This window comes from Dipodomys merriami, unplaced genomic scaffold (genome assembly GCF_024711535.1).
Source record: "Dipodomys merriami isolate MVZ:Mamm:240054 unplaced genomic scaffold, mDipMer1.0.p SCAF_518, whole genome shotgun sequence".
Lineage (NCBI taxonomy): Eukaryota > Metazoa > Chordata > Mammalia > Rodentia > Heteromyidae > Dipodomys > Dipodomys merriami.
Window position 1 is genome coordinate 302,230 of NW_027206089.1, and position 26,464 is coordinate 328,693.

Sequence of the window (26,464 nt, forward strand, 5' to 3'; positions counted from 1 at the left end):
ATAGGCATGAGCCACCAGTGCCTGGTTTACGAGGAAGTTTAAAATAAATTGTAGGGGCTGGGAGTGTGGCCTAGTGGTAGAGTACTTGTATAGCATGCATGAAGCCCTGGGTTTGATTTCTCAGTAACACATAAACAGAAAAAGCTGGAAATGGTGCTGTGGCTGAAGTGGTAGAATGCTAGCATTGAGCAAATGAAGCTAAGGGACAGTGCCAAGGCCGTGAGTTCAAGCCCTAGGACTGGCAAGAAAACAAATAAAATAAATTGTAAATAGTACTGAGGCACTTATGGAGATTTTTTTGGTATCTATTTGTATCTACCTTTGTATTTGTATCTATGTTTTATATACTGTTTGTAAGTGTTTTTCTTCAGATTTCTCTCTCTTTTTTGGTCCTGGTCCTGAGGCTTGGGTGCTGTTCTGAATTTTTTGCTCAAAGTTAGTGTTCTAGCCAGGCCCTGGTGGCTCACACCTGTAATCCTAGCTACTCAGGAGGCTGAGAAAGTCTGTGAGACTCTTATCTCCAACTAACCATCAGAAAACCAGAAATGGTTCTGTGGCTTAAGTTGGTAGAGTGCTCACTTGGAGCTGAAGAGCTCAGGGACAGTGTGTCAGCCCAGAGTTCAAGCCCCACAATGGACCAAAAAAAAAAAAAAAGAAAAAGAAAAAAGAAAGTTAGTGTTCTACAACTGGAATCACAGCCCCACTTCTGGCTTTTTACTGGTTTTTCTGCCCAGGCTGACATTGAACTGTCATTCTCAGATCCCAGCCTCCTATGTAGCTAGGATTATGAGCATGAGCCACTGGTGCCTGGCTTTATCAATTTGGAAAATATATTTGATTGGTTTTTTTTTTTTTTTTGGTCCAGTTGTGGGGCCTGAGCACTGTCTCTCAGATCTTCAGCTCAAGACTAGTGCCCTACCACTTGAGCCACAGCGCCACTTCCAGTTTTTTTCTTTTTGCTTATGTGGTGCTGAGGAATTGAACCCAGGGCCTCAGGCATGCAAGGCAAGCACTCTACCACTGAGCCACCTTCCCAGCCCCTGGAAAATATATTTGAAAAAGCACCAGAAAAGAAAAAATTTAAACACCACACAGAATTGATCAGAAAAGAACCACTAACATTGGGCTGGGAAGGTGGCTCAGTGGTAGAGTGCTTGCCTCACATGCATGAGGCCCTGGGTTCGATTCCTCAGCACCACATCAGCAAAAAGAAAAAAGCCGGAAGTGGCACTGTGGCTCAAGTGGTAAAGCACTAGCCTTGAGCTGAAAAGCTGAGGGACAGCACCCAGGCCCAGAGTTCAGGCCCCATGATTGGACTCTTCCCCCCACCCCCCTAAAAAAAGAACCAGCATGTTAGCTCACACCTGTAATACTAGCTACTCAGGAGGCTGAGATCTGAGGATCATGGTTCAAAGCCAGCCCAGGTAGGAAAGTCTGTGATACTCTTGTCTCCAATTAATAACCAGAAAATCAGAAGTGGCACTGTAGCTTAAGTGGTAGAGCACTTGCCTTGAGCTGAAGAGCTCAGGGACAGTGCCCAGGTACAGAATTCCAGCTCTCCCCTCCACCCCCCCTCCAAAAAAGAACCATTAATAGCAGGCTAATTTTTTTTTCTTCTGCCAGTCCTGGGACTTGAATTCAGGGCTTAGGCACTGTCTTTGACCTTCCTTTTTGCTCAAGGCTAGCACTCTACTACCTGAACCACAGCATCATTTCTGTTTTTTTCTGTGTATGTGTATGTGGTACTGAGGAATCGAACCCATGGCTTCATGCATGTTAGGCAAGCACTCTACCACTAAGCCACATTCCCAGCCTCAGCAGGTTAATTTTTTCCCCCAATTCTTTTTTTTTTTTTTTGTCTCCAATTAGCTACCAAAAAAGTCAGAAGTGGAGCTATGTGGCTCAAGAGGTCGAGAAAGCTCAGGGCAGTGCTGAGACCCTGAATTCAAGCCCCAGGACAGGCACCAAAAAATAAACCAACAAAACCAACTTGCTTTGGCCTGCGGCTGGTGGCTCACACGTGTATTCCTAACTACTCAAGAGAGTAAGTAGCCAGCAGAAAGCCCATGAGACTCATCTCAATTAACCAGCAAAGCTGTTCACTGGTGGCTGACACCTGTAATTGTAGCTACTCAGGAGGTTGAGATCTGAAGATCATGGTTCAAAGCCATCCCAGGCAGGAAAGTCTTTTTGACTCTTTTTTTTTTTTTTGAGTCTGGTCGTGGGGCCTGAACTCTGGGCCTGGGCACTGTCCCTCAGCTCTTCAGCTCAAGGCTAACACTCTACCACTTGAGCCACAGCGCCACTTCCAGCTTTTTTTTTTTTTCTTCTGCTTATGTGGTGCTGAGGAATGGAACCCAGGGCCTCAAGCATGCAAGGCAAGCGCTCTACCACTGAGCCACCTTCCCAGCCCCCCATTTCTTTTTTTTTTCCACTTGCACTTTTAATTTTTAAATATGCCACTTTTAACAACATCAGTTGTTAAACTGTTTAACAGATGTTAAACTACTGTAGTAATGTATTACTCAACCCTAAGCCAATTTTTAAAAAAGTCAAATTAGTACACATAAAATAAAATAGTATAGAAAGGGTTATCAATGGAAAAAAAATTCCCCCCACTCCCCCAGTATGTTTCCTTGTGAATTTCTCTGGAATTCAGAAACACTCAGAACTACAAGTAAACTACCTTCACATACACATGTCTTTTAAAAAATGTATATTATCACTGAACTGTGGAACTTGAGGGTATGGATGGGTTTGGGAAATGTGGGAAAGAACTTGGAAGGAGTGACACTGATCAAGATGTGTAGTATTCACAATCTGACTTGTGGATTTGAAACCTCTTTGCATATTTACTTAAAAAATGTACACTAATAAACTGGACATGGTTGTGCATGCTTGTAATCCCAACATTTGACAAGGTAAGGCAGGAGAATCAATTATAGAATGATGGTACATAATCACTTGTCTCAAAAAAAATGTATAAAAATACATTAACTAGTGCTCTGCACCACACCATAGCCATTTAATAACAGTTCCCTCCTAACACATAAGAAATCGCCCTTTTCTGTATAAATAAAACCAGAAAGGGATTGATTGATAGCCTATGTCTGAAGGAAGTAGGCCACTTCAAGATGAAGAGGAATTAAAGGGCCGGATTTGGAGGGGTAGCTCAATTTCTGATCTAGATTAGCGCAATAATTTGAGGCCAGTAGATGGGCGCAGTAGCATTACAAGCCCGCATTTACTTCTTTTTTTTTTTTTTTTTTTTTGGGTCCAGTCATGGGGCCTGAACTCTGGGCCTGGGCACTGTCCCTCAGCTCTTCAGCTCAAGGCTAGCGCTCTACCACTTGAGCCACAGCGCCACTTCCGGCTTTTTTCTTTTTTTTTTTTTTTGCTTATGTGGTGCTGAGAAATCGAACCCAGGGCCTCAGTCATGCAAGGCAAGCGCTTTAACCACTGAGCCACCTTCCCAGCCCCCCGCATTTACTTCTTTACTTTTCGTAAGGGAAAGCAAAAGGGAGGTCAGCTGGTTTGGATGGGCCACGTGTTCTCTGCAGAATGGCCTGACTGGCTGAAGAGGGGAGTCACCTTCTGGGTAGCTAACAGAACCTGAAAATGAAAAGGAATTTGGGATTGAAACACCTCTAAGTTTTCTATTCATTAACGTGGTCCAGTAATAACTGCTCCCTTCTCGCTCTAAGAAATGTGGTTTACACAGAAAGGTAAACGCTTTTTTTTTTTTTTTTGGCGCTTTTTTTCCCCCAATGCCTGTAGGAAGGCGAGTGCGCACAGCCTTCACCCCTCCCCCGCCCTCACGCCGCGCAAACTCCGGGGTGTAGGCGGATCTTGTACTAAGCAGAGATAGGACAAAGCAACCGCCAGTCAGATCTTCCAGATACCCGGATGTGAAGCAGAGCGCGATACAAAGGCGAGTTTCCACCCACCGCTTCAACTGGTACAGTGGCCAATAACCATTGCTCAAGCATTAAGTGACATGAAATGTAACCAGTTACAAACTCGCTCCTGTCACGCATGTGGAAATTCTCTTACTTAGTCCAACCTACTTTTAATGCTGATTGGATACTATTGTGAAGGGCGTTAGAAGTATCCAATTAGAAGTAGGAGCGAGGAAAGGGCTAGCCAATAAGAACGGTTCTCAGGAGCGGGGCGGGGGCTAGGTCTTCGCCTCGGCGGCAGAGGAGACTCGGGGGCCATTTTGTGAAGAGGCGAAGACTGGACGGTTGTTTCCTCGTTGCCGACCTCGAGGAGCAGTCGACTTCTCACAGAACCTGGGAGTAGGAGATTCGAATAGAATCTCTTTTCCCTCCCGCCTTCAGGTAAGTTGAGGGGGGTGGACTTAAGGGAGGGGTGGCTTCCTGGGGTCGGGTTGAGGCCGCGCAAGCGGGTGTGGGAGAGAAAACGAGGGAACCGTCCTCCCGGTAGAGTCGCAGGGCCCGCGTTTATTCTCTGGATGTTGCGTGATTACGTTTGAAGCGGGAGGGTTTCACAGGCCTCTGCGTTTTCGTGAGTTTAACCTAGTGTCCTCTAGGCCCCCGTCGGCAGGAAAGAATTCCTTCCCCTCCCCCCCCTTCCCGCTTGTGTTAACGGCTGCTTTCTTTTCGTTTTCTCCAACCATCAGGACGCCGAGAGATAACACGAAAGTGAAGAAGGAGATTTTTTTAAAAATGTAATTGAGGTTGATATATTACTGATAACCTTTATTCGATTGCCTTAATAATCGGGCGGGGATTGGGGAGGGTTACCTAGTTGGTAGCTTTAGGCGAGCTTCTAAAGCTTGTCACGTGGCTTCATATTTTAACAATGGGTCTAACGTTTTCCTGATGTTGTTTTTTACTATTATTTGTCTTCCTCTGTGAGCAAATGATGGATCCTGGGAATATTTATTTTCAGTTATCTGTGTAAAAGGAGACGTTGTAGTGTAATTACAGCTGACTTTTTACCTTCAGGTTACAAATCACTTGAAATATTTAAGTTTAGTGCAACCTTGCTTGAGGTAGGTATTAATCATCTTTTACCAACAGAAAATTGAGTCATAAACGTTGGCTGCCAAGACTAAATCAGTAACAACTAAGAAGTTATCACTCCCTAGGGTGGGTGAGTAGTTTTACCTAGTTACCAGTAGTAGTTATTAAAAAAGATTCTTTCAGAGAGCCCGTTTACAGAAATCAGGAGGTAACTGAAAATGCTAAGCTGGACTTCGGAAAAATAACTACAAAACTTGAAATATACAACTTAAGATGGCAGTACTTAAAATCTGGCATTGGTCCTGTCCATCTAAAAATTTTTAAACTACAACGTGTTAAGTATTATGCTCCTTTTTGGTAGGGTTGAAACCTATTAGTTTTGTGATTAAATAAAATTGGGGCCGGGGTATAGTTTAGTGGCAGAGCCCATGCTTTGCATGGAGGTATCCACTCTCAGTTCAATTTACTGTACCAAGATGAGTGAAAATTAGAAAAATTACATAGCTTTTTAGTGTCATATGTAGCTATTTGGGAATCAACCACTCATGCATATAAATAGTGTGTATTCACAAAAGCTACAATGAAACATTATAGTTTAAATGTATTAAAGTTATTAGAAAGAAGTAAAGCAAGTAAGAAATAATTAGTCTTGTTTAAAAGATGGGCTGAGGATCAAACCCAGAACATCATACTTGCTAGACAAGTGAACTTAATCATTGAGTTACATCCTGAGGCCTTCTAGCATTTTGGCAGTGCTGGGAATTAGCAACATCTGTGTGGTAGGCAAGGTTTTTAGCTCTGAAAGGTTTATAAACTAATTGTGGGTTTAGAACTACTTGTTTTTCCGAATGACCAGAAATGAGGTATTGGGAAGTAACTATGCTAGTTACTGTATAGATCCTAGAAATTAACGTAGATCAGTTACTTTACTGTGAAGTGTTAGAAATAGAGAATATTGGGGATCAGGACTGTACCCAGATAATATTTATCAGGATTTGTTACCAGGATTTGTTCAGTTACAGAATAACCGAATTCTAGATAACATCTCAACTAGGTAAGTGTTGATAGTATTTTAGTTTTGACTAGAGGAAAGGTTTAAGACTGATTAAATTTCAGGCCTTTGGTCTTTTATCTTTTCTGGTTGTCAAGCTATTCTTGGAAACACTTGGTTTTTGCTATTCCTTCTGTAGCAGTTTTAAACACAACTTGTTCATAATTACATCTCCAGAGGGATTGACATAGCTTGTGGCTTTGTTTTGGATAGATTGGCTGTTAAAAACAAGGAATAAATCCCCAAATGGCTAGTTCTAATGTTAGATTAATTAAATGCTGAATGATGTTATCAAAGGAGCTGGTAACAGTGGAAATGATCTTGACCTAGGAGTCAGAACTAGATTTTAGTCCCTCTTGTATCAGTGTAAAGCAAACCATCAGCATTTCAGTTTTACAACCACAAAATAAAGGAGGCCTAAGCAACCTAAACTGAAATGTCAAGCTGCAGTGAGAAGGCTGAAAAGCGCAGAAAGTTTTATTAAAATGGTATTCTAAACCAGGCTGTGGTGGCTCATGCTTGTTAATCCTAGTTGCTCAGGAGGCTGAGATCTGAGGATTTCCGTTTCAAGCCAGCTGGGCAGGAAAGTCCCTAAGACTCATCTTCACTTAACAGCAAAAACCAGAAGTGGGATCTGGCTCAAGTGGTAAAGTACCAGCCTTGATCACAAAAGCTTAGGACAGCATCCAGGCCCTGAGCTCAATCCCCAGTATCAGCAAACATAAAAGGCTGTCTTGCTAAATTGGTTACTGTCAGTACTAGCTAGCCTAATGGGAAAAGAGGTTTTGGGTATGTTAGGGAATTAACTTGGCATAATATAGCTGCATGTTCTTCAGATAGTGAAAATTTTGGATTTATGAAAGGAAAAAAATTGCCTTAAGTTTTAGCTTCTCGGTACATTTATTCAGGCTACTATATTCTTGGGTTTATTTTTATTATGCAAATGTTTGAAGCTTTGGTACTCAGTACACAACAAGTGTCTAAGGAATGCAATCTTAATGTCTGGGGCAGGGTATTTGTTTCTCAACTTGTGGGATAGGGCTTCCTTTTTTTTTTTTTTTTTTTAAATTTTTTTTTGGGTCCAGTCGTGGGGCCTGAACTCTGGGCCTGGGCGCTGTCCCTCAGCTCTTCAGCTCAAGGCTAGCGCTCTACCAGTTGAGCCACAGCGCCACTTCTGGCTTTTTTCTTTTTGCTTATGTGGTGCTGAGGAATCGAACCCAGGGCCTCAGGCATGCAAGGCACCTTCCCAGCCCGGATAGGGCTTCCTTGTCCAAAAATCTTGACAGGTTGCTTCTCATTCTTGAGCTGAGGAGAACATCAGTTCAGCAGAGGGCTAACTAAAACAGGTAGTCGTTCCCACCAGTTTCTAATGGGTAATTCTAGTGGGATTGCATTTCAAAGTAGGGCCTGGAGATACAATCCCAGCAAAGACTAAGTGTTGAGGATTTTAAATTCAATGCTAGCCCAGGCACTTGAAAAAAAAAAAAAAAAACCTCAAAAAAATTTGCCTTGGGGCTGGGAAGGTGGCTCAGCAGTAGAGTGCTTGCTTCCACTGCTTGAGGCCCGGGGTTCATTCCTCAGCACCACATAAACAGAAAAAGGCAGAAAGCAGCACAGTGGTTCAAGTGGGAGAATGCTAGCCTTGAGCTGAAGGGCTCAGGAAACCGTGCCACGGTCTAGAGTTCAAGCCCCACAACTGATAAAAAAAAGAATTATCCTTTTCAGTGCAAGGTGAAACTACTTATTCTGTTGGTGGAATTACTCCAAGAGTACTTTTTGAAAGGAGCAGTCAAATTTCATGGATGTTTGAATTCGGGACCTTATGGTTGCTAGGCTGGCTACATCTACAACCTTGCTTCCTAAGGCTATGTCCTGACACCTTAGGATCTCAGCCTCCAGAGTAGCTTAAACTTGCACTACTTGTTTTTTTTTTTTTTTCTTTTTGCTTATGTGGTGCTGAGGAATAGAACCCAGGGCCTCATGCATGCAAGGCAAGCACTCTACCACTGAGCCACCTTCCCAGCCCTGCACTACTTGTTTTTTAAAGCAATTTTTTTTTTTTGGTCAGTGGTGGGGCTTGAACTCTGGGCCTGGGTGCTGTCCCTGAGGTCTTCAGCTCAGTGCTAGCACTCTTGCCACTTGAGCTACAGTGCTACTTCCGGTTTTCTGAGTGGTTTATTAGATGAGAACCTCATGGACTGTTCCTGCCCGGACTGGCTTTGAACTGTGATCTTCAGATCTCAGCCTCCTGAGTAGCTAGGATTATAGGCTTGTGAGCCATTGGCACTTGGGGCTAATATCAGCATATTATGCTAATAAGTTTTATATCACATAGACAAGACAAGTCTTTTTTTTTTTCTAGTACAGAACCTTGAAATTTGTATGCTTTGTACATCTCCAGCCCATGCCCCCACATAAATGTCAGTCTTGGGGCTTAAACTTCAGGCCTGAGCACTGTCTCAGAGCTTTTGGGTTTTGTTTTGTCTTGGTCGGTTGTGGGGCTTGAACTCTGGGGCTGGGCTAGCTATCCCTTGGCTCTTGTGCTCAAGGCTAGTGCTCTACCACTTGAGCCACAGCGCTACTTCCGGTTTTCTGGTGGTTTATTGGAGATAAGAGTCTCACGGACTTTCCTGCCTGGGCTGGCTTTGAACAGTGATCCTCAGAATCTCAGCCTACTTAGTAGCTAGGATTACAGGCCTGAGCCATGGGTGCCCGGCTTTTTTTTTTCTCCCCCCCTTTGTTTAATTGGATATGAGTCTCTCCGATCTTTTCTTTTTCTTGGCTTTAAACCCCAATTCTCAGATCTCAGCCTCCTTACAAGCTGGGATTACTGATGTGAGCCACTGGCTATCACCTGTACTTTAAATTTGAGAGAGAAATGTACTGTCTAGGGTGACCTTGAATTCACACATCTTGACTCCAGAATAGCAGGGATTATAGGCCTGTACCATGCCTGGTTTACCTACACATTGATCTTGAAAGAAAAAAATCCCTTTTCGTATTACTGATTTTTAAGCCTTGTGGCACATATATAAAGGATTTATGGATGAGTCATAAATCCTGAAAATTAGGGTGCCTCTTTTATATTGACCCCAAATAAAATTGTTAAGCTGGACACAGGTGGCTCATGCCTGTATTCCTAGCTACTCAGAAGGCTGTGATAAAAGGATCCTGGTTCAAAGCCAGCCTGGACAGGAAAGTTAAGGAAACTCATGTCCAATTAACAACCAGAAAACTGGAAGTGGAGCTGTGGCTCAAAATGGTAGAGCTGCTTACTTCTGCAAAAAGACATATCTAGGACCTGAGTTCAAGCCCCATGACCACCAACAAAAAAAGTTGAATTGTGATTCCTTACAAAATGAAGTAACATTCAAATGTGCATTTTCAGCAGTTTAGTACATAATCTTGGTTTACATTCGTTTAATTTTATACATCAAATGTAAAAATAAAATTTGTCTTTAGTTTAAATTCTTGTTCACTATATATGAAGAATAAGACCTCATGAATATACAACTGTGAATATAACCATGCTTATTTGCGCAGTGAGCTAGACTAACAGTTTTAGATGATGAAACAACAGTTTTGTTACCTATTTTAGTATTAATGTCTCAGCTCCTTCATACTTTGGAATTAGCCAAATGTACTAGAAAAGGCACAGAAACATTCCATAAGGACCACAGTGTGGGTTTTTTTTTTTTTTTTTTGGTTGGTCGTGGGGGCTGAACTCTGGGCATGGGCACTGTCCCTCAGCTCTTCAGCTCAAGGCTAGTGCTCTACCACTTGAGCCACAGTGCCACTTACATCTTTTTTCTGCTTATGTGGTACTGAGGAAACAAACCTAGGGCTTCATACATGCAAGGCAAGCATTCTACCTCTGAGCCAACTTCCCAGCTACAGTTTTAACCTGTTATATTAACTGATGAGACTATAATCTTTTCTTCTATATATATGATCATTTTCATTCCCTCAGTGGAAAAAAAATGGCTCCTTATTTAAATCATCTTTCTCCCTAACCATGAAATTTTGTGGTTTGATCACTCATGGGTTTTGCAAACAGATGAGTCATCTTGTGTAGAGAACGATAGACCATGCACCTTCTGACTATTACAAACAGGAAACAATACATGAACTTAAACTTTAAAGATCATTAATCTGCTTACCTCCATAATCTCAGTATTATTCCATTTCTTTTTTTGAATTGTTTTTTCTCTTTTCCTTTTCCCAAACTGCTGATTACCAACATTCACCAAGAGCCCCTAAAGACTGTAGGTACATGAATTTAGTAAATTTTAACCATCTATTGATGTTGAAGAGTTATAAAAATAAAAAGTCACTGGTAGATGTGATGATTCTATAAAAGCTCTCCCCATCCCAGTGAAATGTTATGCTTTACCAAAATGTGTTAGATGCAACAGACAGATGTTTCTGTCTTGGGGGTTTAGGGCACAACATTTCTGAGGAACTCTGACTCAATCTGTCCCTTCTCCTTTCACAGGGCAGCAAGGCGAACCCCATCCCTACTCACTGGAGCTCAGCTTTGATTTTTTTAACCTCCCTTCCCCACCTTTCCAGAACACACACATTCCCATTCTAAAACTGATTTTATAACTACATTTTAAACATAATGATGCAACTTGGTGTGCACTACAGCAAATTTACAGGTGTTTTTTTTTAAATTGTTTCAAGAAAAACGGGACCTGGATTTAAGATGTAATTTTTAAAGTTTCTATTTCTATTTTTTCTGCAGCAGTTGGGTTAGAGGAGGAGGAGCCTTTTAGCCTCTCATAAACTGACCTCTCTATTTCCTCGTGTATTTTTAAGATTTAATTGATGATGTGGAAAGGGCTTTGCTTGTCTGCTATTGAGAACATTACCCTGGCGGTTTTTGTGGAAACTGCTTTTGGGAAGAGAAAAGAATTGAACTTTACTGACTTAACATTTTTGCACCTCCAGTTTTTCTAATCTGGGCTATTTTTATTTTTGTTTTTTTACAGTGAGATTTTTTTGATCTTCAGCTACAGTAAGTTATTCCAATTTTTTTTTTACATTTTTCCTGACTTTCCGCTGATTTCCTTTTTATTGTTGTTACTAGTTATTATTATTTATTTACTATTATACTTATGATGGTGATGATGATGATGATGATGATGATTTTTAACCAGATTAAAATCGAGTTTTTCTGAATGTTCATAAGAATTTCTTCGGCCTCCTGATTGACTTTGGAGTTTTGCATCTTGGGAGAGAAAGTGAAGGCATTAGTATTTTTAAGTGGATTGATCACATAAACCTTTTCTCTCCCAACCCCACCCTTGCCCTCAACCCCCTTCCCCACACTGGAAGTAATTTTACTGGCTGTTAAGTCTGTGACCTTATTTTTCCTTATCTTTAACTTAACTGTTTTAGAGCATCTCTGGACGTCTGTATTTTTCATTTTTTTATTTTTGTTTTTTTATTTTTAATCTTTCATTTGTTAAATTTTTAAACTGTGCTGCAATAAAATGTGTGTGGTACTACTTAACACCTATGATGGTGATGGCGTTTTCCCAGAAAGCCATCTTCCTCCTGTTCCCTTGAAATCCCATCCTGCTTTTCCTGTACACTACCCTTCACAAACCACAAGCCGCAGCAACATGGATGCCCAGCCTGGGAGCAGCATCAGCCAGGATGACCTGGAGCCAGGGGGGCCTTCGGAACAGATGCACACCCTTCCTGGGTGATGGTAAGAGGTGTGAGGTCCACTTGGTTTCATTGCACAGACAAGTAAATACACTTTAGTTGACATGGTTTAGGTCAGAGGCTCTGGAAATGTTTAAGCCTTTTGTGTGTGTTTCTCAACAGTTACTTGTTAAGTCCCCTTGAGTTATTGCACAACCTCCGGCTTTTTTGAGTATTATTAGAGATGAATCTCACCGTTTCCTGCTGGCTTCAAACCTCAATTCTCATATCTGCCTCCTGAGTAGTTAGGATTACAGGTGTAAGCCACCAGTGCTGCAACGGTTATTTGTGAGTTTATTGAAGGGGTTTCTAATGAGCCTAAGCTGATTTAATTTTACTTAGGAAAGTTGCTTGAAGTTGTTTCTTCAAATGATTTGGCAATAAGGTACTCGAGTTTTTTTTTTTTTTTTGCCAGCCTGGGAGCTTGAACTCAGCCTAGATGCTTCTCTGAGCTGCATTTGCTCAAGACTAGCACTCTACGATTTGAGCCACAGTGCCACTTAAGGCTTTTTCTGTGTATTTGGTACTGAGAAATCTAAGCCAGGGCTTTATGCAAACTAAGCAGATATTCTACCACTAAGCCACATTCCCAGCCTTCTTGAGTTTCTTAAAATTTTCTACAATGTAGAATAAATTTTTTTTACAGTTTTGGATTATGTTTATCTTGCTTAACGTGAATCTTAACCTTAAGAGACACACTATCATTAAAATGCCATCTGAATAAATACTGGTTTTCAAGTTACCCAGTGTGTTGCCAAGGACGATTGGAAGGGATAAATCCTAAATATTCCCAAGAGTAATGTAGATGTCTGGGGTTAGGAATTTTAGTAATACTTTACCAACTAATTGTGTGTTTGCCAGTCCTGGGGCTTTAACTCAGGATTTGTGTATTGCCCCTGAGCTTTGTGCACATGGCTAAGTGCTTAACCACTTGAGAAATGGCTCTACTTCAGGCTTTTTTTTTAATCGTTTCAGTAAATGTAAGAGTCGTAGACTACTGCCCTTGTTGGCTTAGAACCAAGATCCTCAGATCTTGGCTTCTTAAGTAGCTGTGGTGAAAGGAATGAGCTACTGGCGTCCAGCCTACAGTATAATATTTTAACAACCATTTTAGGGTTCAGTACAATTTACCTAACTTTTTTGAGCTGGTACTGAGGCTTGAATTGGTCTAGAACTCTTAGGTGATTTTCTCCCCTCCCCCCCAAAAGCTCTACCACTTGAGGGCTGGGAAGTTGGCCACTGGTAGAATGTTCCCTTGCATGCATGAGGCCCTGGGTTTGATTCCTCAGCACCACATAAGCAGAAAAAAGTCGGAAGTGGCGCTGTGGCTCAAGTGGTAGAGCACTAGCCTTGAGCTGAAGAGCTGAGGGACAGTGCCCATGCCCAGAGTTCAGCCCCCACAACTGACAAAAAAAGCTCTACCACTTGAGGCATGCCTCTATTACTGGCTTTTTGTTATTTAATTGGAGATAAGATTCTCAAGGACTTTCCCTCTATGCTGGTTTTGAACTGGTCCTCAAATCTTAGCTTCATTTTTATTTTTTAAATTTTAAGCATTTTAAATTTTAAGAATTTTTTTGTCAGTCATGGATGGGGCTTGAACTCTGGGCCGAGGCACTGTCCTTCAGCTCAAGGTAAGCACTAACTCTTGAGACAGTGCCACTTCGTTTCTGAATGGTTTATTGGAGATGAGTCTATTCCTACCTGGGCTGGCTTTGAACAAGATCCTCAGATCTAAGCCTCCTGAGGAGCCAGGATTACAGACATGAGTTACTGGCAGTTGTGGGGCTTCAACAAAAGGCTTGGGTGCTGTCTCTTGAGTCTCTTTCTGCTCGAGGCTAGTGCTCTACCACTTGAGCCACAGTACCACTTAAGGCTATTTCTGAGTGGTTTATTGGAGATGAGAGTCTTATAGACTTTCTATTTGGGCTGGCTTCGAATCCACAATCCACAGATCTTCCTGAATAGCAAGGATTTACTGGCATGAGCTATCAGCACCCAGTTTTTTTTTTTTTTTTTTGGCTAGTCCTGGGGCTTGAACTCAGAGCCTGGAGCTTCTTGCTCAGAGCTATTAATCTAAAGCCACAGTACCACGTCCAGTTTTTTCTTTGTAGTACTGAGGAATCAACCCAGGGCTTCTTCCAGGCTAGGCAAGCATTCTACTGCTAAGCCACTTTCCCAGCCTGCTTTTTTCCCTTAAATGCATTGTCTTTTTTTTTTTTTTTTTTTGAGGGGAATAGTGCCAGTCCTGAGGCTTGAACTTAGTACCTGGGCGCTCTCCCAGAACTGTTTTGCTCAAGGCTAACACTTGAGTTGAGCCACAGATCCACTTTTTTTTTTTTTTGATGGTTTACTGGAAATACAAAAAAGACTTTCCTGCCTATGCTGGCTTGATTCTCAGATCTCAGCTTCCTGGGCAGCTAGAATTGCAGGTATAAGCAAACACTTGGCTAAATTTGGTGAGCTTTTTAGCAAACTTTTTTTTTTTTTTTGGTCGGTCGGGGTTTGAACTCTGCGGATGGGCACTGTACTTGTGCTCTTCAGCTCAAGGCTTGCACTCTACCACTTGAGCCACAGCACCATTTCCAGTTTTCTAGCAGTTTATTGGAGATAGGAGTCTCACGAACTTTCTTGCCTGGGCTGGCTTTGAACCGTGATCCTCAGATCTCAGCCTCCTGAGTAGCTAGGATTACAGGCCTGAGCCACTGGCACCCGGCTTTAGCAAGCATTTTTGAAGTTTGAAGATAAGACTGAAATTAACACAAGTGTAACACAGTTTGTATAAGTTTGAAATAATGCAAAATAAGTATTTAAAACTTAATTCAACCATAAATTGAATTGATTGAATGGTGAATCCCTTCGAGACTTAATCAGAAAATACTTGCTATCATGAATGTGTATGTTGAATTATCTGACCTCTTTTTGGGGGGTCTGCTACTTGTTATTAAAATCAGACCTTGTGATTTCAGCTTAAGCTGGCTTTTCTACTACATACACGAAGCACACTGTTACTTCCCTTTTTTCTGATTAATTGGTAATGAGAGTCTTGATTTAACTGCCAGGCTGACTTTCAATCATGATCCTTATATCTCAGCCTCCTGAGTAGGATTTCAGGTGTGAGCTACCAGTGCCTGGCTTTATCTAACCTTTTTTTCTGCCAGCCCTGCCTGTGCACTGTCCCTGAGTTTCTTTTGTTCCAGGTTGGCACTTGAGCCACAGCATCATTTCTGGCTTTTGTTTATGTGGTACTGAGGAATTAAACAGGGCTTCATGCATGCTAGGCAAGCAGTCTAAGCTATCTTCTCCCAGCCCTTTTATCTTAACCTCTTAATGAAGATCATGTTCTGTTGTAATATGAGAATCTGTTCAAAAAGTGAATTTGCAGAGATGGAATGTAGGTAGGTAAGTTGCATGACCCATTTTTTTTGGGGGGGGGGGTCTGGTCGTGGGGCCTGAACTCTGGGCCTGGGCACTGTCCCTCAGCTCTTCAGCTCAAGGCTAGTGCTCTACCACTTGAGTCACAGCGCCACTTCTGTTTTTTTTCTTTTTTGCTTATGTGGTGCTGGGGAATCGAACCCAGGGCCTCAGGCATGCAAGGCAAGCACTCTACCACTGAGCCACCTTCCCAGCCCCGCATGACCCATTTTGTGTTTGTGTGCAAGCGTGCATGTGCAGGTCCTGTGGCAAGAACTCAGGGTTGAGCACTCTCCCTGGGCTTTCACATTCAGGGCTTGTACCACTATAAGCCACAGTGCCACTTCTGGCTTTTTCTGCTTATGTGAGTCTGAGGAATCGAACCCAGGGCCTCATGCATGTCAGGCAAATACTCTACCACTGAGCCACCTTCCCAGTCCCGTGTCTGGCTTTTTGATTATTAGAGGTAAGAAGGATGGACTCTGCCTGGGCTGACTTCTAAGGGTAATTTTCAATCTAAGTAGCTAGGGTTATCAGCATGAGTATCTGCCATTCAGCAAGACAGTTTTTATTACCTAAGGAAGAAACAAGTTGAGCCTGGTGCAGTTATTGGACTCTAAAATGAACTCTCCTCATCTCCATTGTAGGTCTTGAACTCTGGGTCCGGGCTAAAGCTCAGGGCCAGGGTAATACTTGAGCTACAACTCCTTTTATTTTTTGGTAGTTAATTGGATATGAGTCTCATGGACTTCCATGTGTCTGCTTACTTGGAACTAATATTCTCAGATATCAGCCTCCTCTGTAGTTAGGACTATTGGCATGAGCTGCTAATGCCTGGCTGGGTGTTTTTTTTTTTTTTAAGGTTTAGGTACCAAACATTTAATGATGCCACAGTTATCTGTGGATTAAATATAGAGAATTGTGGTAATGTACCATTTTGGTGAACAGTATGTACTGTAGAGATACCTGTTTTTTTGTATAATTAAAATTGCAGTGTACTTAGAAGCTTCTGTATTGAGTCCTGTTTCTTGTATAATTAGGAATTATATTGAAGAAAATTCTGTTTCCTAACTTAACCTTTTTTGTTTCTTTTTGTGTATATGTTTTTTTGTGTGCTAGTAGTGGGGTATCTATGTACTAGGTAGTTTTAGGCCATGAGTCTTGTGGGCTTTCCTGCCATGGATGGCTTTGAACCATGGTCTTCTTATCTCAGTGTCCTGAGTAGGTAGATAGGATTGCAAGCCTGAGCCACTAGCTCCCAGCTTTTCTTCTTGATCAACTTTTTGTTGTTGTTTCATTAAGTTTCAGAGCAACATAATGCTTTTTTTTTTTTGGTCAGTCATGGGGCCTGAACTCTCAGCCTGGGCGCTGTCCCTCAGCTCTTTAGCTCAAGGCGAGTACTCTACACTTGAGCCACAGCACCACTTCTGGCTTTTTCTGCTTATGTGGTGCTGAGGAATCGAACCTAGGGCTTCATGCATGCAAGGCAAGCACTCTACCACTGAGCCACATTCCCAGGCCTAAATAATTACTTAAAGTGATACTATGTCTTGAATTTATTTTGGCATTAGCCATCACTTTAATTTTTCATTTGTAACTTATTTTTAGTTACTGTTCCTGCTCAAACGTTAGGTTTCTTTTTTTAATATTAATAAGTTTTATTGTGAAAATACCGTACAGAGGGGTTACAATTACATGAGCAAGGTAATGAGTACATTTCTTATCAAGCATTGTTGCCTCCTCCTTTGTTGCCCTTTACTATCGCTGTCCCCCCCAGAGGGTTTCATAGTATAATAAATACCCAGCAAAGCTTCAGATTGACTGCTAATTTCCATTGTTAAAAATTGATATATAGCCCAGGTATTGATGACTTACACCTGTAATCCTAAATGCTCAGGAGGCTGATATCTGAGGATTGCAGTTTGAGGTCAGCCCAAGCAGAAAAGTTCATGAGACTCTTCCCTCCAGTTAACCACCAAAAAGCCAAAGTGAAGCTGTGGCTCAAGTAATAGAATGCTAACGTTGAGCAAAGAAAAAGCCCAGGGGAAGCACCTGAAATACACAAGCTGAGTCCCAGTGGCTCATGCCTGTAATCCTAGCTACTCATGAGAGTTGAGGATCACAGTTCCGAAGCCTGCCTGGGCACAAAAGTCCGTGAGACTCAACTCCAATAAACTAGGAAAAGCAGGAAGTGGCCCTGTGGCTCAAGTGATGTATAACATTACCCTTGAGCACAGAGAGGCCCAGGGACAGCACCCAGGCCTGGAGTTCAAGGCCCAGGACTGGGCAAAAGAAAAAAAAAAATACGGAATTAATGCTTTGCATGAGAAATCAATGAAATATTCCAGGCCTGGGTGCTGTGCCTGAGCACTTCAGCTCAAGGTCAGTGCTCTACCTTTTGAGCCACAGTGCCTCTTCCGGTTTTCTGGTGGTTAATTGGAAATAAGAGTTATGACTTGCTTGTCTGGACTGGCTTTGAACCGTGATCCTTAGAACTCAGAGTAGTTTCCAGAGTAGCTGAGCTGTAGTAACGATTACAGATGTGAGCCACCAGCATCCTGCATTGAAGACTTTCTTCTAATTCAAATTACATGTAAAAGTAATGTATGGAATGCAAATGAATCCAACCAAAAATTGAGTATGAATAAGGATTTTTACCTAATAGTGAGTTGTGAATGTGTTTAAAGTACCTAAGTTAAGGAGGCATGGAGTACACATTTGGATTATTACCTTCCAAGGGATAATGATGGATTAAGTTGCACTTTTTATAAGGCATAGGATGGAGAATAAAGATTTAAGTTGGACCCAGTTGTAGTGGTTCATCTTTTTTTTTTTTTTTTTGGCCAGTCATGGGGGCTGAACTCTGGGTCTGGGCGCTGTCCCTCAGCTCTTCAGCTCAAGGCTAGTGCTCTACCACTTGAGCCACAGTGCCACTTCTGTCTTTTTTTCTTTTTGCTTATGTGGTGCTGAGGAATTGAACCCAGGGCCTCAAGCATGCAAGGTAAGTGCTCTACCACAGAGCCACCCCCCCAGCCTCCTGGCTCATCTTTTTAATCCTAGCTAGTCAGGAAGAGATGAGGATCATGTTTCAAAACCATATTTCTGACCAGCAAAAAGTTGGAAGTGGAGTTGTATTTTATGTAGTGCAGCACTAGCCTTGAGCAAAAAGGCCAGGCTGGATTATTAGACCCCGATTTCAAGACCCAGTATTGGCATGAGAGAAAAAGTTGGGCTGGAATCATTTCTCTCGTATTTATAGAGTAAGATCTTAAGTTCAAAATCCAGGTGATAGGATGAAACTTGGAATAATAATGGATAAGCAAGCCAGGGACCGAGGCTCACACTGGTAATCTTAGCTACTCTGCAGGCTGAGAGACTCTTACCTGCACCTGCAATAAACCACTAGAAAACCAGAAATGGCACTGTGGCTCAAGCAGTAGAGCACTCTCCTTGAGCTGAAGAGCACAGTGATGGCGCCCAAGCCCAGAGTTCAAGCCAAATGCAAAAGCATTAAAGGAAAGAGTGAACATAAAACATTCAGCTGGATTAAATACTAAAATCTCTCCATTTGATTTTCATGTTTTGGTGACAATTTAGTTAGTACAATTGTTGGGTTAGAAAGGGTAGAGGGAACTTGAACATCTTGAAGAGACTGGGAACTATTGAACTAAGTGATCTTAATTGTTTCAATTTGATACTTTTACATTCTAGAAAATTAACAGGAAACTAAATGCTTAGTAAAGAAAATTTAAAGGAAACATCTAAAGGGAATATTAATGGCATTAATGTTCAAATACCCGTAACAGTTTTAGTTTTTTTGTCTTCATGTTTTACAGCTAAAGGTATGCATTTACGTATGACTTTAAATAGCATAGAATCTTTTTTTTTGTCGGTCTTGAGGCTTGAACTCTGGGCTTGGGTGTATAGTCTCTTAGAAGGATTGCTTTAAAAGGTCTTCCTTCCATATCCTTCCTTTCTACTCATTCTCCTCTGCTAGCTATACCTCTAGTTCTATTGTTTTCTTAATAACATTTTCTTAATAGCTACAGTTGTAGTTTCATGGTAGGATGCATAAGGGTGTATTTTGCTTTAGTAAGTGTGAGAACTTGTGATTGATTTTCCTCACTCTTCAACCTTTTTAGCAAAAAGAATTTTCAACTGACATTGGAATCTGTACTAGTTAGTGGAAGTACAAGTTTCCCCCATTGGATGATTTGGCAGAAAAAAAAAGGTTATTGTGCTGGGCACTGGTGGCTCATGCCTGAAATCCTAGCTACTCAGGAGGCTGAGATAAGAGGATTGCGGTTCAAAGCCAGCCGGGGCAGGAAAGTCCATGAAACTCTTCTCTCCAATAAACCACCAGGAAAGTAGAAGTGGTGTTATAGTTCAAGTGGTAGCTTGCTACCCTTGAGCTGAAGAGCTGAGGAACAGCACTCAGGCCCAGAGTTCAAGCCCCACCGCGGACAAAAAAAAAAGGTTATTGTGTTCTTGGGAAGAATGACTTCATGTATCATTTTTGCATTTGCCAACATAGGTACTTTCAGCTCTTTTTTTGGTCGGTTGTGGGGCTTGAACTCAGCTTGGGAGCTGTCCATGCACTCTTCAGCTCAAGGCAAGTGCTTGAGCCACAGTGCCACTTCTCTTTCAGCTCTTTTGAATGGGTAGTTTGTATGTTTGTAGAGAGTGCGGTACCTGTTCAGCTCTCGTGACAATCTGTTGACAAAACTCAAAAGGTAAATCATTCTTCAGTAATAAAGTAATGTCACATTTTCCACATTAAAATCCTTTAGTAGTTAGGTAAATTTCCTATTAGTTGTATACAGTATTCTATGAAGTTTGGTTGACTTCATGACCAGATTCAAGTTAAGAATATTGCATAAGCTGGGTGCTGGTGGCTCAGGCCTGTAATCCTAGCTACTCAGGAGGCTGAGATGTGAGGATCGCAGTTCAAAGCCAGCCCGGGCAGGAAAGTCGTGAGACTCCTCTCCAGTAAATCACTAGAAAACTGGAAGTGGTGCTGTGGCTCAAGCGGTAGAGGGCTCACCTTGAGCTGAAGAGAGTGCAGGGACAGTGCCCAAGCCCAGAGTTCAAGCTCCAAGACCAACCAATAAAAAAAAAATTACATAGAGGCTGGGAATGTGGCTTAGAGGTAGAGTGCTGGCCTAGCATGCATGAAGCTCTGGGTTCTGTTATTCAGTACCATACAAACAGAAAGGGCCAGAAGTGGCATTGTGGCTCGAGTGCTAGCCTTGACCAAAAGAAGCTCAGAGACAGTGCCGAGGCCCTGAAAAAAGAATAATATTGCCTAGGTAGTGTGTGTGTATGTGTTCATTTGTGAGTGCTTGCACATGCTGGTACTAGGGCTTGAAATCGGCCTGGATGCTATCCTTAATTTTATTTTTTTGGTTGGTCATGGGCCTTGAACTCTGTGCCTGGGCACTATCCCTCAGCTCTTAAGCTCAAGCCTATCGTTCTACCACTTGAGCCATAGCACCACTTCCACTTTTCTGAGTGGTTAATTTGGAGATAAGAGTCTCACAGTTTCCTACCTGGGCTGGCTTTGAACGGAGATCCTCAGATCTCAAGCTCCTGAGTAGCTTTACAGGCAGGAGCCACTGTAAGCTCAAGCCTATCGTTCTACCACTTGAGCCATAGCACCACTTCCACTTTTCTGAGTGGTTAATTTGGAGATAAGAGTCTCACAGTTTCCTACCTGGGCTGGCTTTGAACGGAGATCCTCAGATCTCAAGCTCCTGAGTAGCTTTACAGGCAGGAGCCACTGGCGCCCGGCTTTATCCTATTTTTACCCAAGGCTAGTACTTTTCTACTTGAGTCACAGCTTCTTTTGATTTGGTAGTTAATTGTAGATAGAAGTCTCAGAGACTTTACTGGCTTTGAACCACACAATCATTAGATCTCAGCCTCAAGAAGAGCTAGGATTATAGATATGAGCCACCAGGGCCATAAATGAAGTTTGGTAATTAGCTTTGTTTTTTTATTTTAGTGTTTTTAGCTAGTAATCTAGCTCCATTGTAAAGGTTTCTTGGTAATAGTTTGTTTCTTGTTTCTTATCTAAAGAAACTGATAAATTGGTTTCCCAATGTTAAAAATGGTGTAATGTGGGACTGGGAAGGTGTGGCTCAGTGGTAGAGTGCTTGCCTTGTGTGCATGAGGCCCTGGGTTTGATTCCTCAGCACCACATAAGCAGAAAAAGCCGGAAGTGGCACTGTGGCTCAAGTGGTAGAGTGCTAGCCTTGAGCTGAAGAGCAAATACTGTCTTTCTGAGTGTTGGGAAGTTAGATACAGGCTTGCACCAGTACATACTTTCTAGTTTGACATGTGGGCCAGTGTAATCCTAGCTACTCAGAAGGAATGTGTTATAAACTGGAAAGTCAGACTTCAACCAGCAAAGAATTGGAAGTAGAGGCATGTCTCAACTGTTAAAGAGTGCCAGACTTAAGCAAAAAACAGTTCAAGCCCTGAGTTCAAGCCCTAATACTAGCATACACTATTTATAATTTTGTGATAACTGGGATTTAAATTGAACTGCCTAGGTTAACTTCAATGTTTGATACTCTGCTTTTGCCTTCCTGCATAATGTGAGTCACTAGGGCTCAGCTCCGTTTTTATTTAAAAAATCACTTCTTTTGGAGGCTGTTTTGTTTGCCTGTTGGATATTCTAACAGCACATTTCTTACGTTACTTGTTTTACATGGAACTTTTATCTAAATATGACCAGTGTTGTTGCTTAAAAAACTGTCTCAGAAATAGCCACTATACCACTGTGTGTTTGTGAGTAATGGGTTTGACTCCTCAGATCTCAGCTTCCTTAACTATGATTACAGGTGTGAGTCACTAGTGCTTATCAAGTGTAAAATAGGTGTAAACAAGTGTAACCAACTGAAATAGGTGCAAAGAATTGGCAAATGGGCGGTAAAATGATTGAAGTACTTCACAGTTGGAATGAAATAAAAGCTATTAAGTTAATCAAAAAAAGGAAGAATATGAATGTAACGGTAATTTGATCACAGTATATTTACATGTTACAGAAATAACCAATCTTTGCACAATTAATAGGGACAAACTGTAGGAGACAGATTACAAAAAAGGTAAAGAATAATAAAGTGGGCTGGGAATGTGGCTTAGTGGTAGAGTGCTTGCTTAGCATGCATGAAGCCCTGGGTTCGATTCCTCATTACCACATAAACAGAAAAGGCTGAAAGTAGTGCTGTGCTGTGGCTCAAGTGGTAGAGTGCTAGCTTTGAGCAAAAGTTCAGGGACAGTGCACAGGCCCTGATATGAAGCCCCAGGACTCCCCCCCCCCCCAAAAAAAAAAAAAGCAAACAAAAACAAAACCACGCACTGATTATTTCAACATTTTTCTAGAGTGTTTGAGTCTTACTAGGCTTTGAACTTTAGGGCTTCAGACTTTCTATGAAAATGGCATACCATTTGAGCCATGCATGTATCCAGTTCTAAGGTTCTTTGACAATGGTCCCTGTGTGTCCTGTTCTAATGAAAAATTGATGCATCAGAAACTGATGCCAGTTAAGCACTCTACCTCTTGAGACATGGCCTTCTCCCCCTTTCCCCTTTACAAATTGCTTATCCTCAGGACAGTGATAACATTCATGTTGTTGACTTAACTGGCATTGTTGAATTTTGGTGGTTGTAAATGCTGTCTTTGGGATTTGATTTGCCGTCCTCTAGTTTACTATGAAGATTTAGACAAAAAAAAACCCCAACACTTTCATAAGCTGAAGTTCTTTTCTACTAGGTTCTATGCATCTTAGGGTATTAATCTATTCTCTTTTAATTCATTTTTGGGGGTAGGGGCTCTGTCCTTTCTGTTTTTTTTTTTTGTTGTTCAAGGTTAACACTCTACCACTTGACATAGTTCCACCTCCAGCTGTTTTTGGTGGAAGTGGGGCTTCCACCAAAAGTAAGAGTCTCATACTTTCATGGGCTGGCTTTAAACTAGTCTTCAGAGCTGTTAGGCAAAACAGCCTGAACTGGTATTACTATGAGCCTCTTCGCTTGGCTTATAAGACAATGGATTTACTTCTCAATAGTTGAATATTTGGAAACTTATCATGGTATTGAAAGATGCATTTTGAATGTCTTTCCTGTTTCATAGTTTGTAGCACCTCTTTACCGTGTCCTTTGCTCATGGCTCCATATTTTAAAATAATTTTTTAACTAGTTTATGGAATGTTCCTCTTTTATTTTGGCCTGGTACACTCGTATTTATTCTGTGTTCTAATGGTTTTATCATCATCACCATCCAATATTATTAATAAATGCCCTACCTATAAAAAGTAGGTTAAAAGTCATAATCTATGTAAAGACTATTGATTCCTATAAATCTCTAACATAAGTTAACGTACTTGTATATTGGTATTTACAGAGTGAATGACTTTGAAATTTTTTTTCATTATAAGGTTTTTTTATACTTAAAGGAAAGCCAAGTTCTGTTCATTTTGTTAAAAATGGTTTGGGGTAAAATTTGGAGTATTTATTTTGAGGAGGAATAAATGAGATTTAATGTAAGGTGTGTAACAAGGTAGTTAATGGGAAGTTAAAAGAAACAAATGGTATAGAGCTTAGTGGGTCCCAGTTTGCTTAAACACTTCAAATTACAGATATTTGGATATAGTGTCTCTTAAGAGGATTGTGTTTGTCACTTATCTATGAAGAGGATTTTTGTCCTGAGAAATATCCTAGTGCTCCTTGCATAGAAAAGAGCCAAGGAAATTTTACTTCTTTTTTAAGGCTACATTTATGAGTACTATTCTCAGGATAGTAATATTTGTTGTAAGATCTCAAGTTGACTTACATTCTAGGTAGTCACAATGGCTCAAAATTTAGATTTTATTATTTTGTGTGTGTGTGTTGGTCCTGGGGCTTGAACTCAGGAACTAGACACTGTCCCTGAGCTTTTGTACGCAAGGCTAGTGCTTTATCACTTAAGCCATCTCTACCTGTGACTTTTAAAAGTTTATTGGAGATGAGTCACATGAACTTTGCTCCCCCAAGCGGGCATCGAAGCACAATCCTCATAGCTCAGCTTCCTGAGTAGCTAGGATTATAGGCGTGAGCCTCTGGCAGCGGACTAAAAATTTAGTTTTTAAAAAATACTGTGACTACTAACTGCTCACCTAAATTCTTTCCCCCTCCCTGTTAATTTTTCAGCTTTGTGAGGAACCAGACTATCAGACACAATGGCTAGCAATGTTACCAACAAGACAGATCCTCGTTCCATGAACTCCCGTGTATTCATTGGGAATCTCAATACCCTTGTGGTCAAGAAGTCTGATGTGGAAGCAATCTTCTCCAAGTATGGGAAAATTGTGGGCTGCTCTGTTCATAAGGGCTTCGCCTTTGTGCAGTATGTTAATGAGAGAAATGCTCGGGCTGCTGTAGCAGGCGAGGATGGCAGAATGATTGCTGGCCAGGTTTTAGGTAAGGTCTGGATGAGTTAAATTTACTTCATTGATAAAATCCCTACCTTAAATTTTGTTTATTCATATTTCTATTTCTCCTTTTGTAAAGCTACTATATGAAATATTCTGGAATGTCTTACAAGTATATAATGACTTCCACATAATGACTTGTAATGACTTACATACTCAAGGATTTTTATGTGTGTGGGAGAGAGCTGGGGTGTACTAGTGTTTGACCTTGGTCTTGTGCTTGCTCTTTCACTGCCTAAATGTCATTAGAAATTCTAAAGCAGTGGGTTTTCTACTTCTGGATTTGTTACCTGTAATTTTTCTAAGATTAACATCCTAGATAAATTTTTGATTGTTTTTGTGCCAGTGCTGGGGCTTGAACTGAAAGCCATGACAGTACTGCCTTTTTCTACTCAGTGCTGCCACTTGATGTTTATCATCTCAGCCATAACTCTAGCCCAGCTGCTTTGCTTGGTAATTAGAGGTGGTCTAAAAGGATACTTGCCCAGCTTTACATCAAACCAAACATTGATATCCTGAATAGGTTAAATTACTGACATGATTCATTGGTGCCTGAGTTTTGTTTTTTGAAGTCTTTCAAATTTTGATACGATTAATTGTTAATCCATTGCTTCTAAATACAACTGTGGCTTAGACATAACAGTTACAACTGGTTCAAATTCCTAGCCTTAGTCTATTGCATATACAACCACTATTGTCTTTATTTGGATAAAATAACCAACAGTATGCAATGATTTCATACTGTTCTAAATGACCAAATTCATCTTTTTTGGGGGGGGGTTCCAGTCGTGGGCCTGAACTCTGGGCCTGGGCGCTGTCCCTCAGCTCTTCAGCTCAAGGCTAGCACTCTACCACTTGAGCCACAGCGCCACTTCAGGCTTTTTTCTTTTTGCTTATGTGGTGCTGAGGAATTGAACCCAGGGCCTCAGGCATGCAAGGCAAGCGCTCTACCACTGAGCCACCTTCCCAGCCCCAAATTCATCTTTTGTTAGTGGTTTTTGAGTTCTGAACACATTTCACCATTTCACTTAATATAAAATTTTGTTTTGCCTGGCACAGGTGGCTCACGCCTGTAATCCTAGCTACTCAGAAGGCTGAGATCTGAGAATGGCAGTTCAAAGCTGCCAGGGCAGGGAACTCGTGAGACACTTTATCTCCAATAAACCACTCAGAAAACCAGTGCTGTGGCTCAAAGCTAAAGAGCTGAGGGACCTTGCCCAAGCCCAGAGTTCAAAACTAAAGACATTTTAGATGACATTAAAAATTAGACTGTTATACAGCAGAGTGACAATGTACTTACCAATTTTTCAAATGTTCGTGGGTGAATTGTACTTTAGGGAGCTGGATTTTGACTAATTAGTTTTTATTTTTTGTTTTTGTCAGTTGTGGGACTTGAACTCCAGGCCTGGGCACTGTCCCCAAGTCTTACACTCAAGGTTAATGCTGTATCACTTCGAGCCATAGCACCACTTCAGGTTTTTTGGTGGTTAATTGGAGCTGAGTCTTACGACCTTTGTTGTATGGGCTGGCTTTGGACCAAGATCCTTAGATCTCCACCTCCTGAGTAGCTAGGATTATAGCCATAACTGTCCAATAGGCTTTTTGTCTGAAAGAAGGAGACATGTCTTTTAGTATATTTGAATTTTTTTTTTTGGGGGTCCAGTAGTGGGGCCTGAACTCTGGGCCTGGGCGCCATCCCTCAGCTCTTCAGCTCAAGGCTAGTGCTCTACCACTTGAGCCACAGCGCCACTTCCGTCCTTTTTTTTTTTTTTTTTGCTTGTGGTGCTGAGGAATCGAACCCAGGGCCTCATGCATGCAAGGCA

At 41.5% G+C, this 26,464-nt stretch overlaps 1 protein-coding gene across 7 annotated transcripts in view; it reads left to right on the top strand.

Annotated features, from left to right (window-relative positions):
- The first annotated feature begins 4,199 nt into the window (after positions 1–4,199).
- Positions 4,200–26,464, top strand: part of Hnrnpc (heterogeneous nuclear ribonucleoprotein C) — a 36,043-nt gene continuing 13,778 nt past the window's right edge. For 2 of the 7 annotated variants that reach the window (XM_069998374.1, XM_069998380.1), the window contains exons 1-3: positions 4,200–4,340; positions 11,034–11,059; positions 24,361–24,630. In XM_069998374.1, coding sequence (XP_069854475.1) covers positions 24,390–24,630 — 241 coding nt within the window. In that variant the 5' untranslated portion in view covers positions 4,200–4,340; positions 11,034–11,059; positions 24,361–24,389. Of the gene's footprint in view, positions 4,341–10,534; positions 10,750–11,033; positions 11,060–11,142; positions 11,766–24,360; positions 24,631–26,464 lie in introns of those variants that run through there. The other 5 variants (XM_069998375.1, XM_069998376.1, XM_069998377.1 and 2 more) reach the window with 5 other exon arrangements.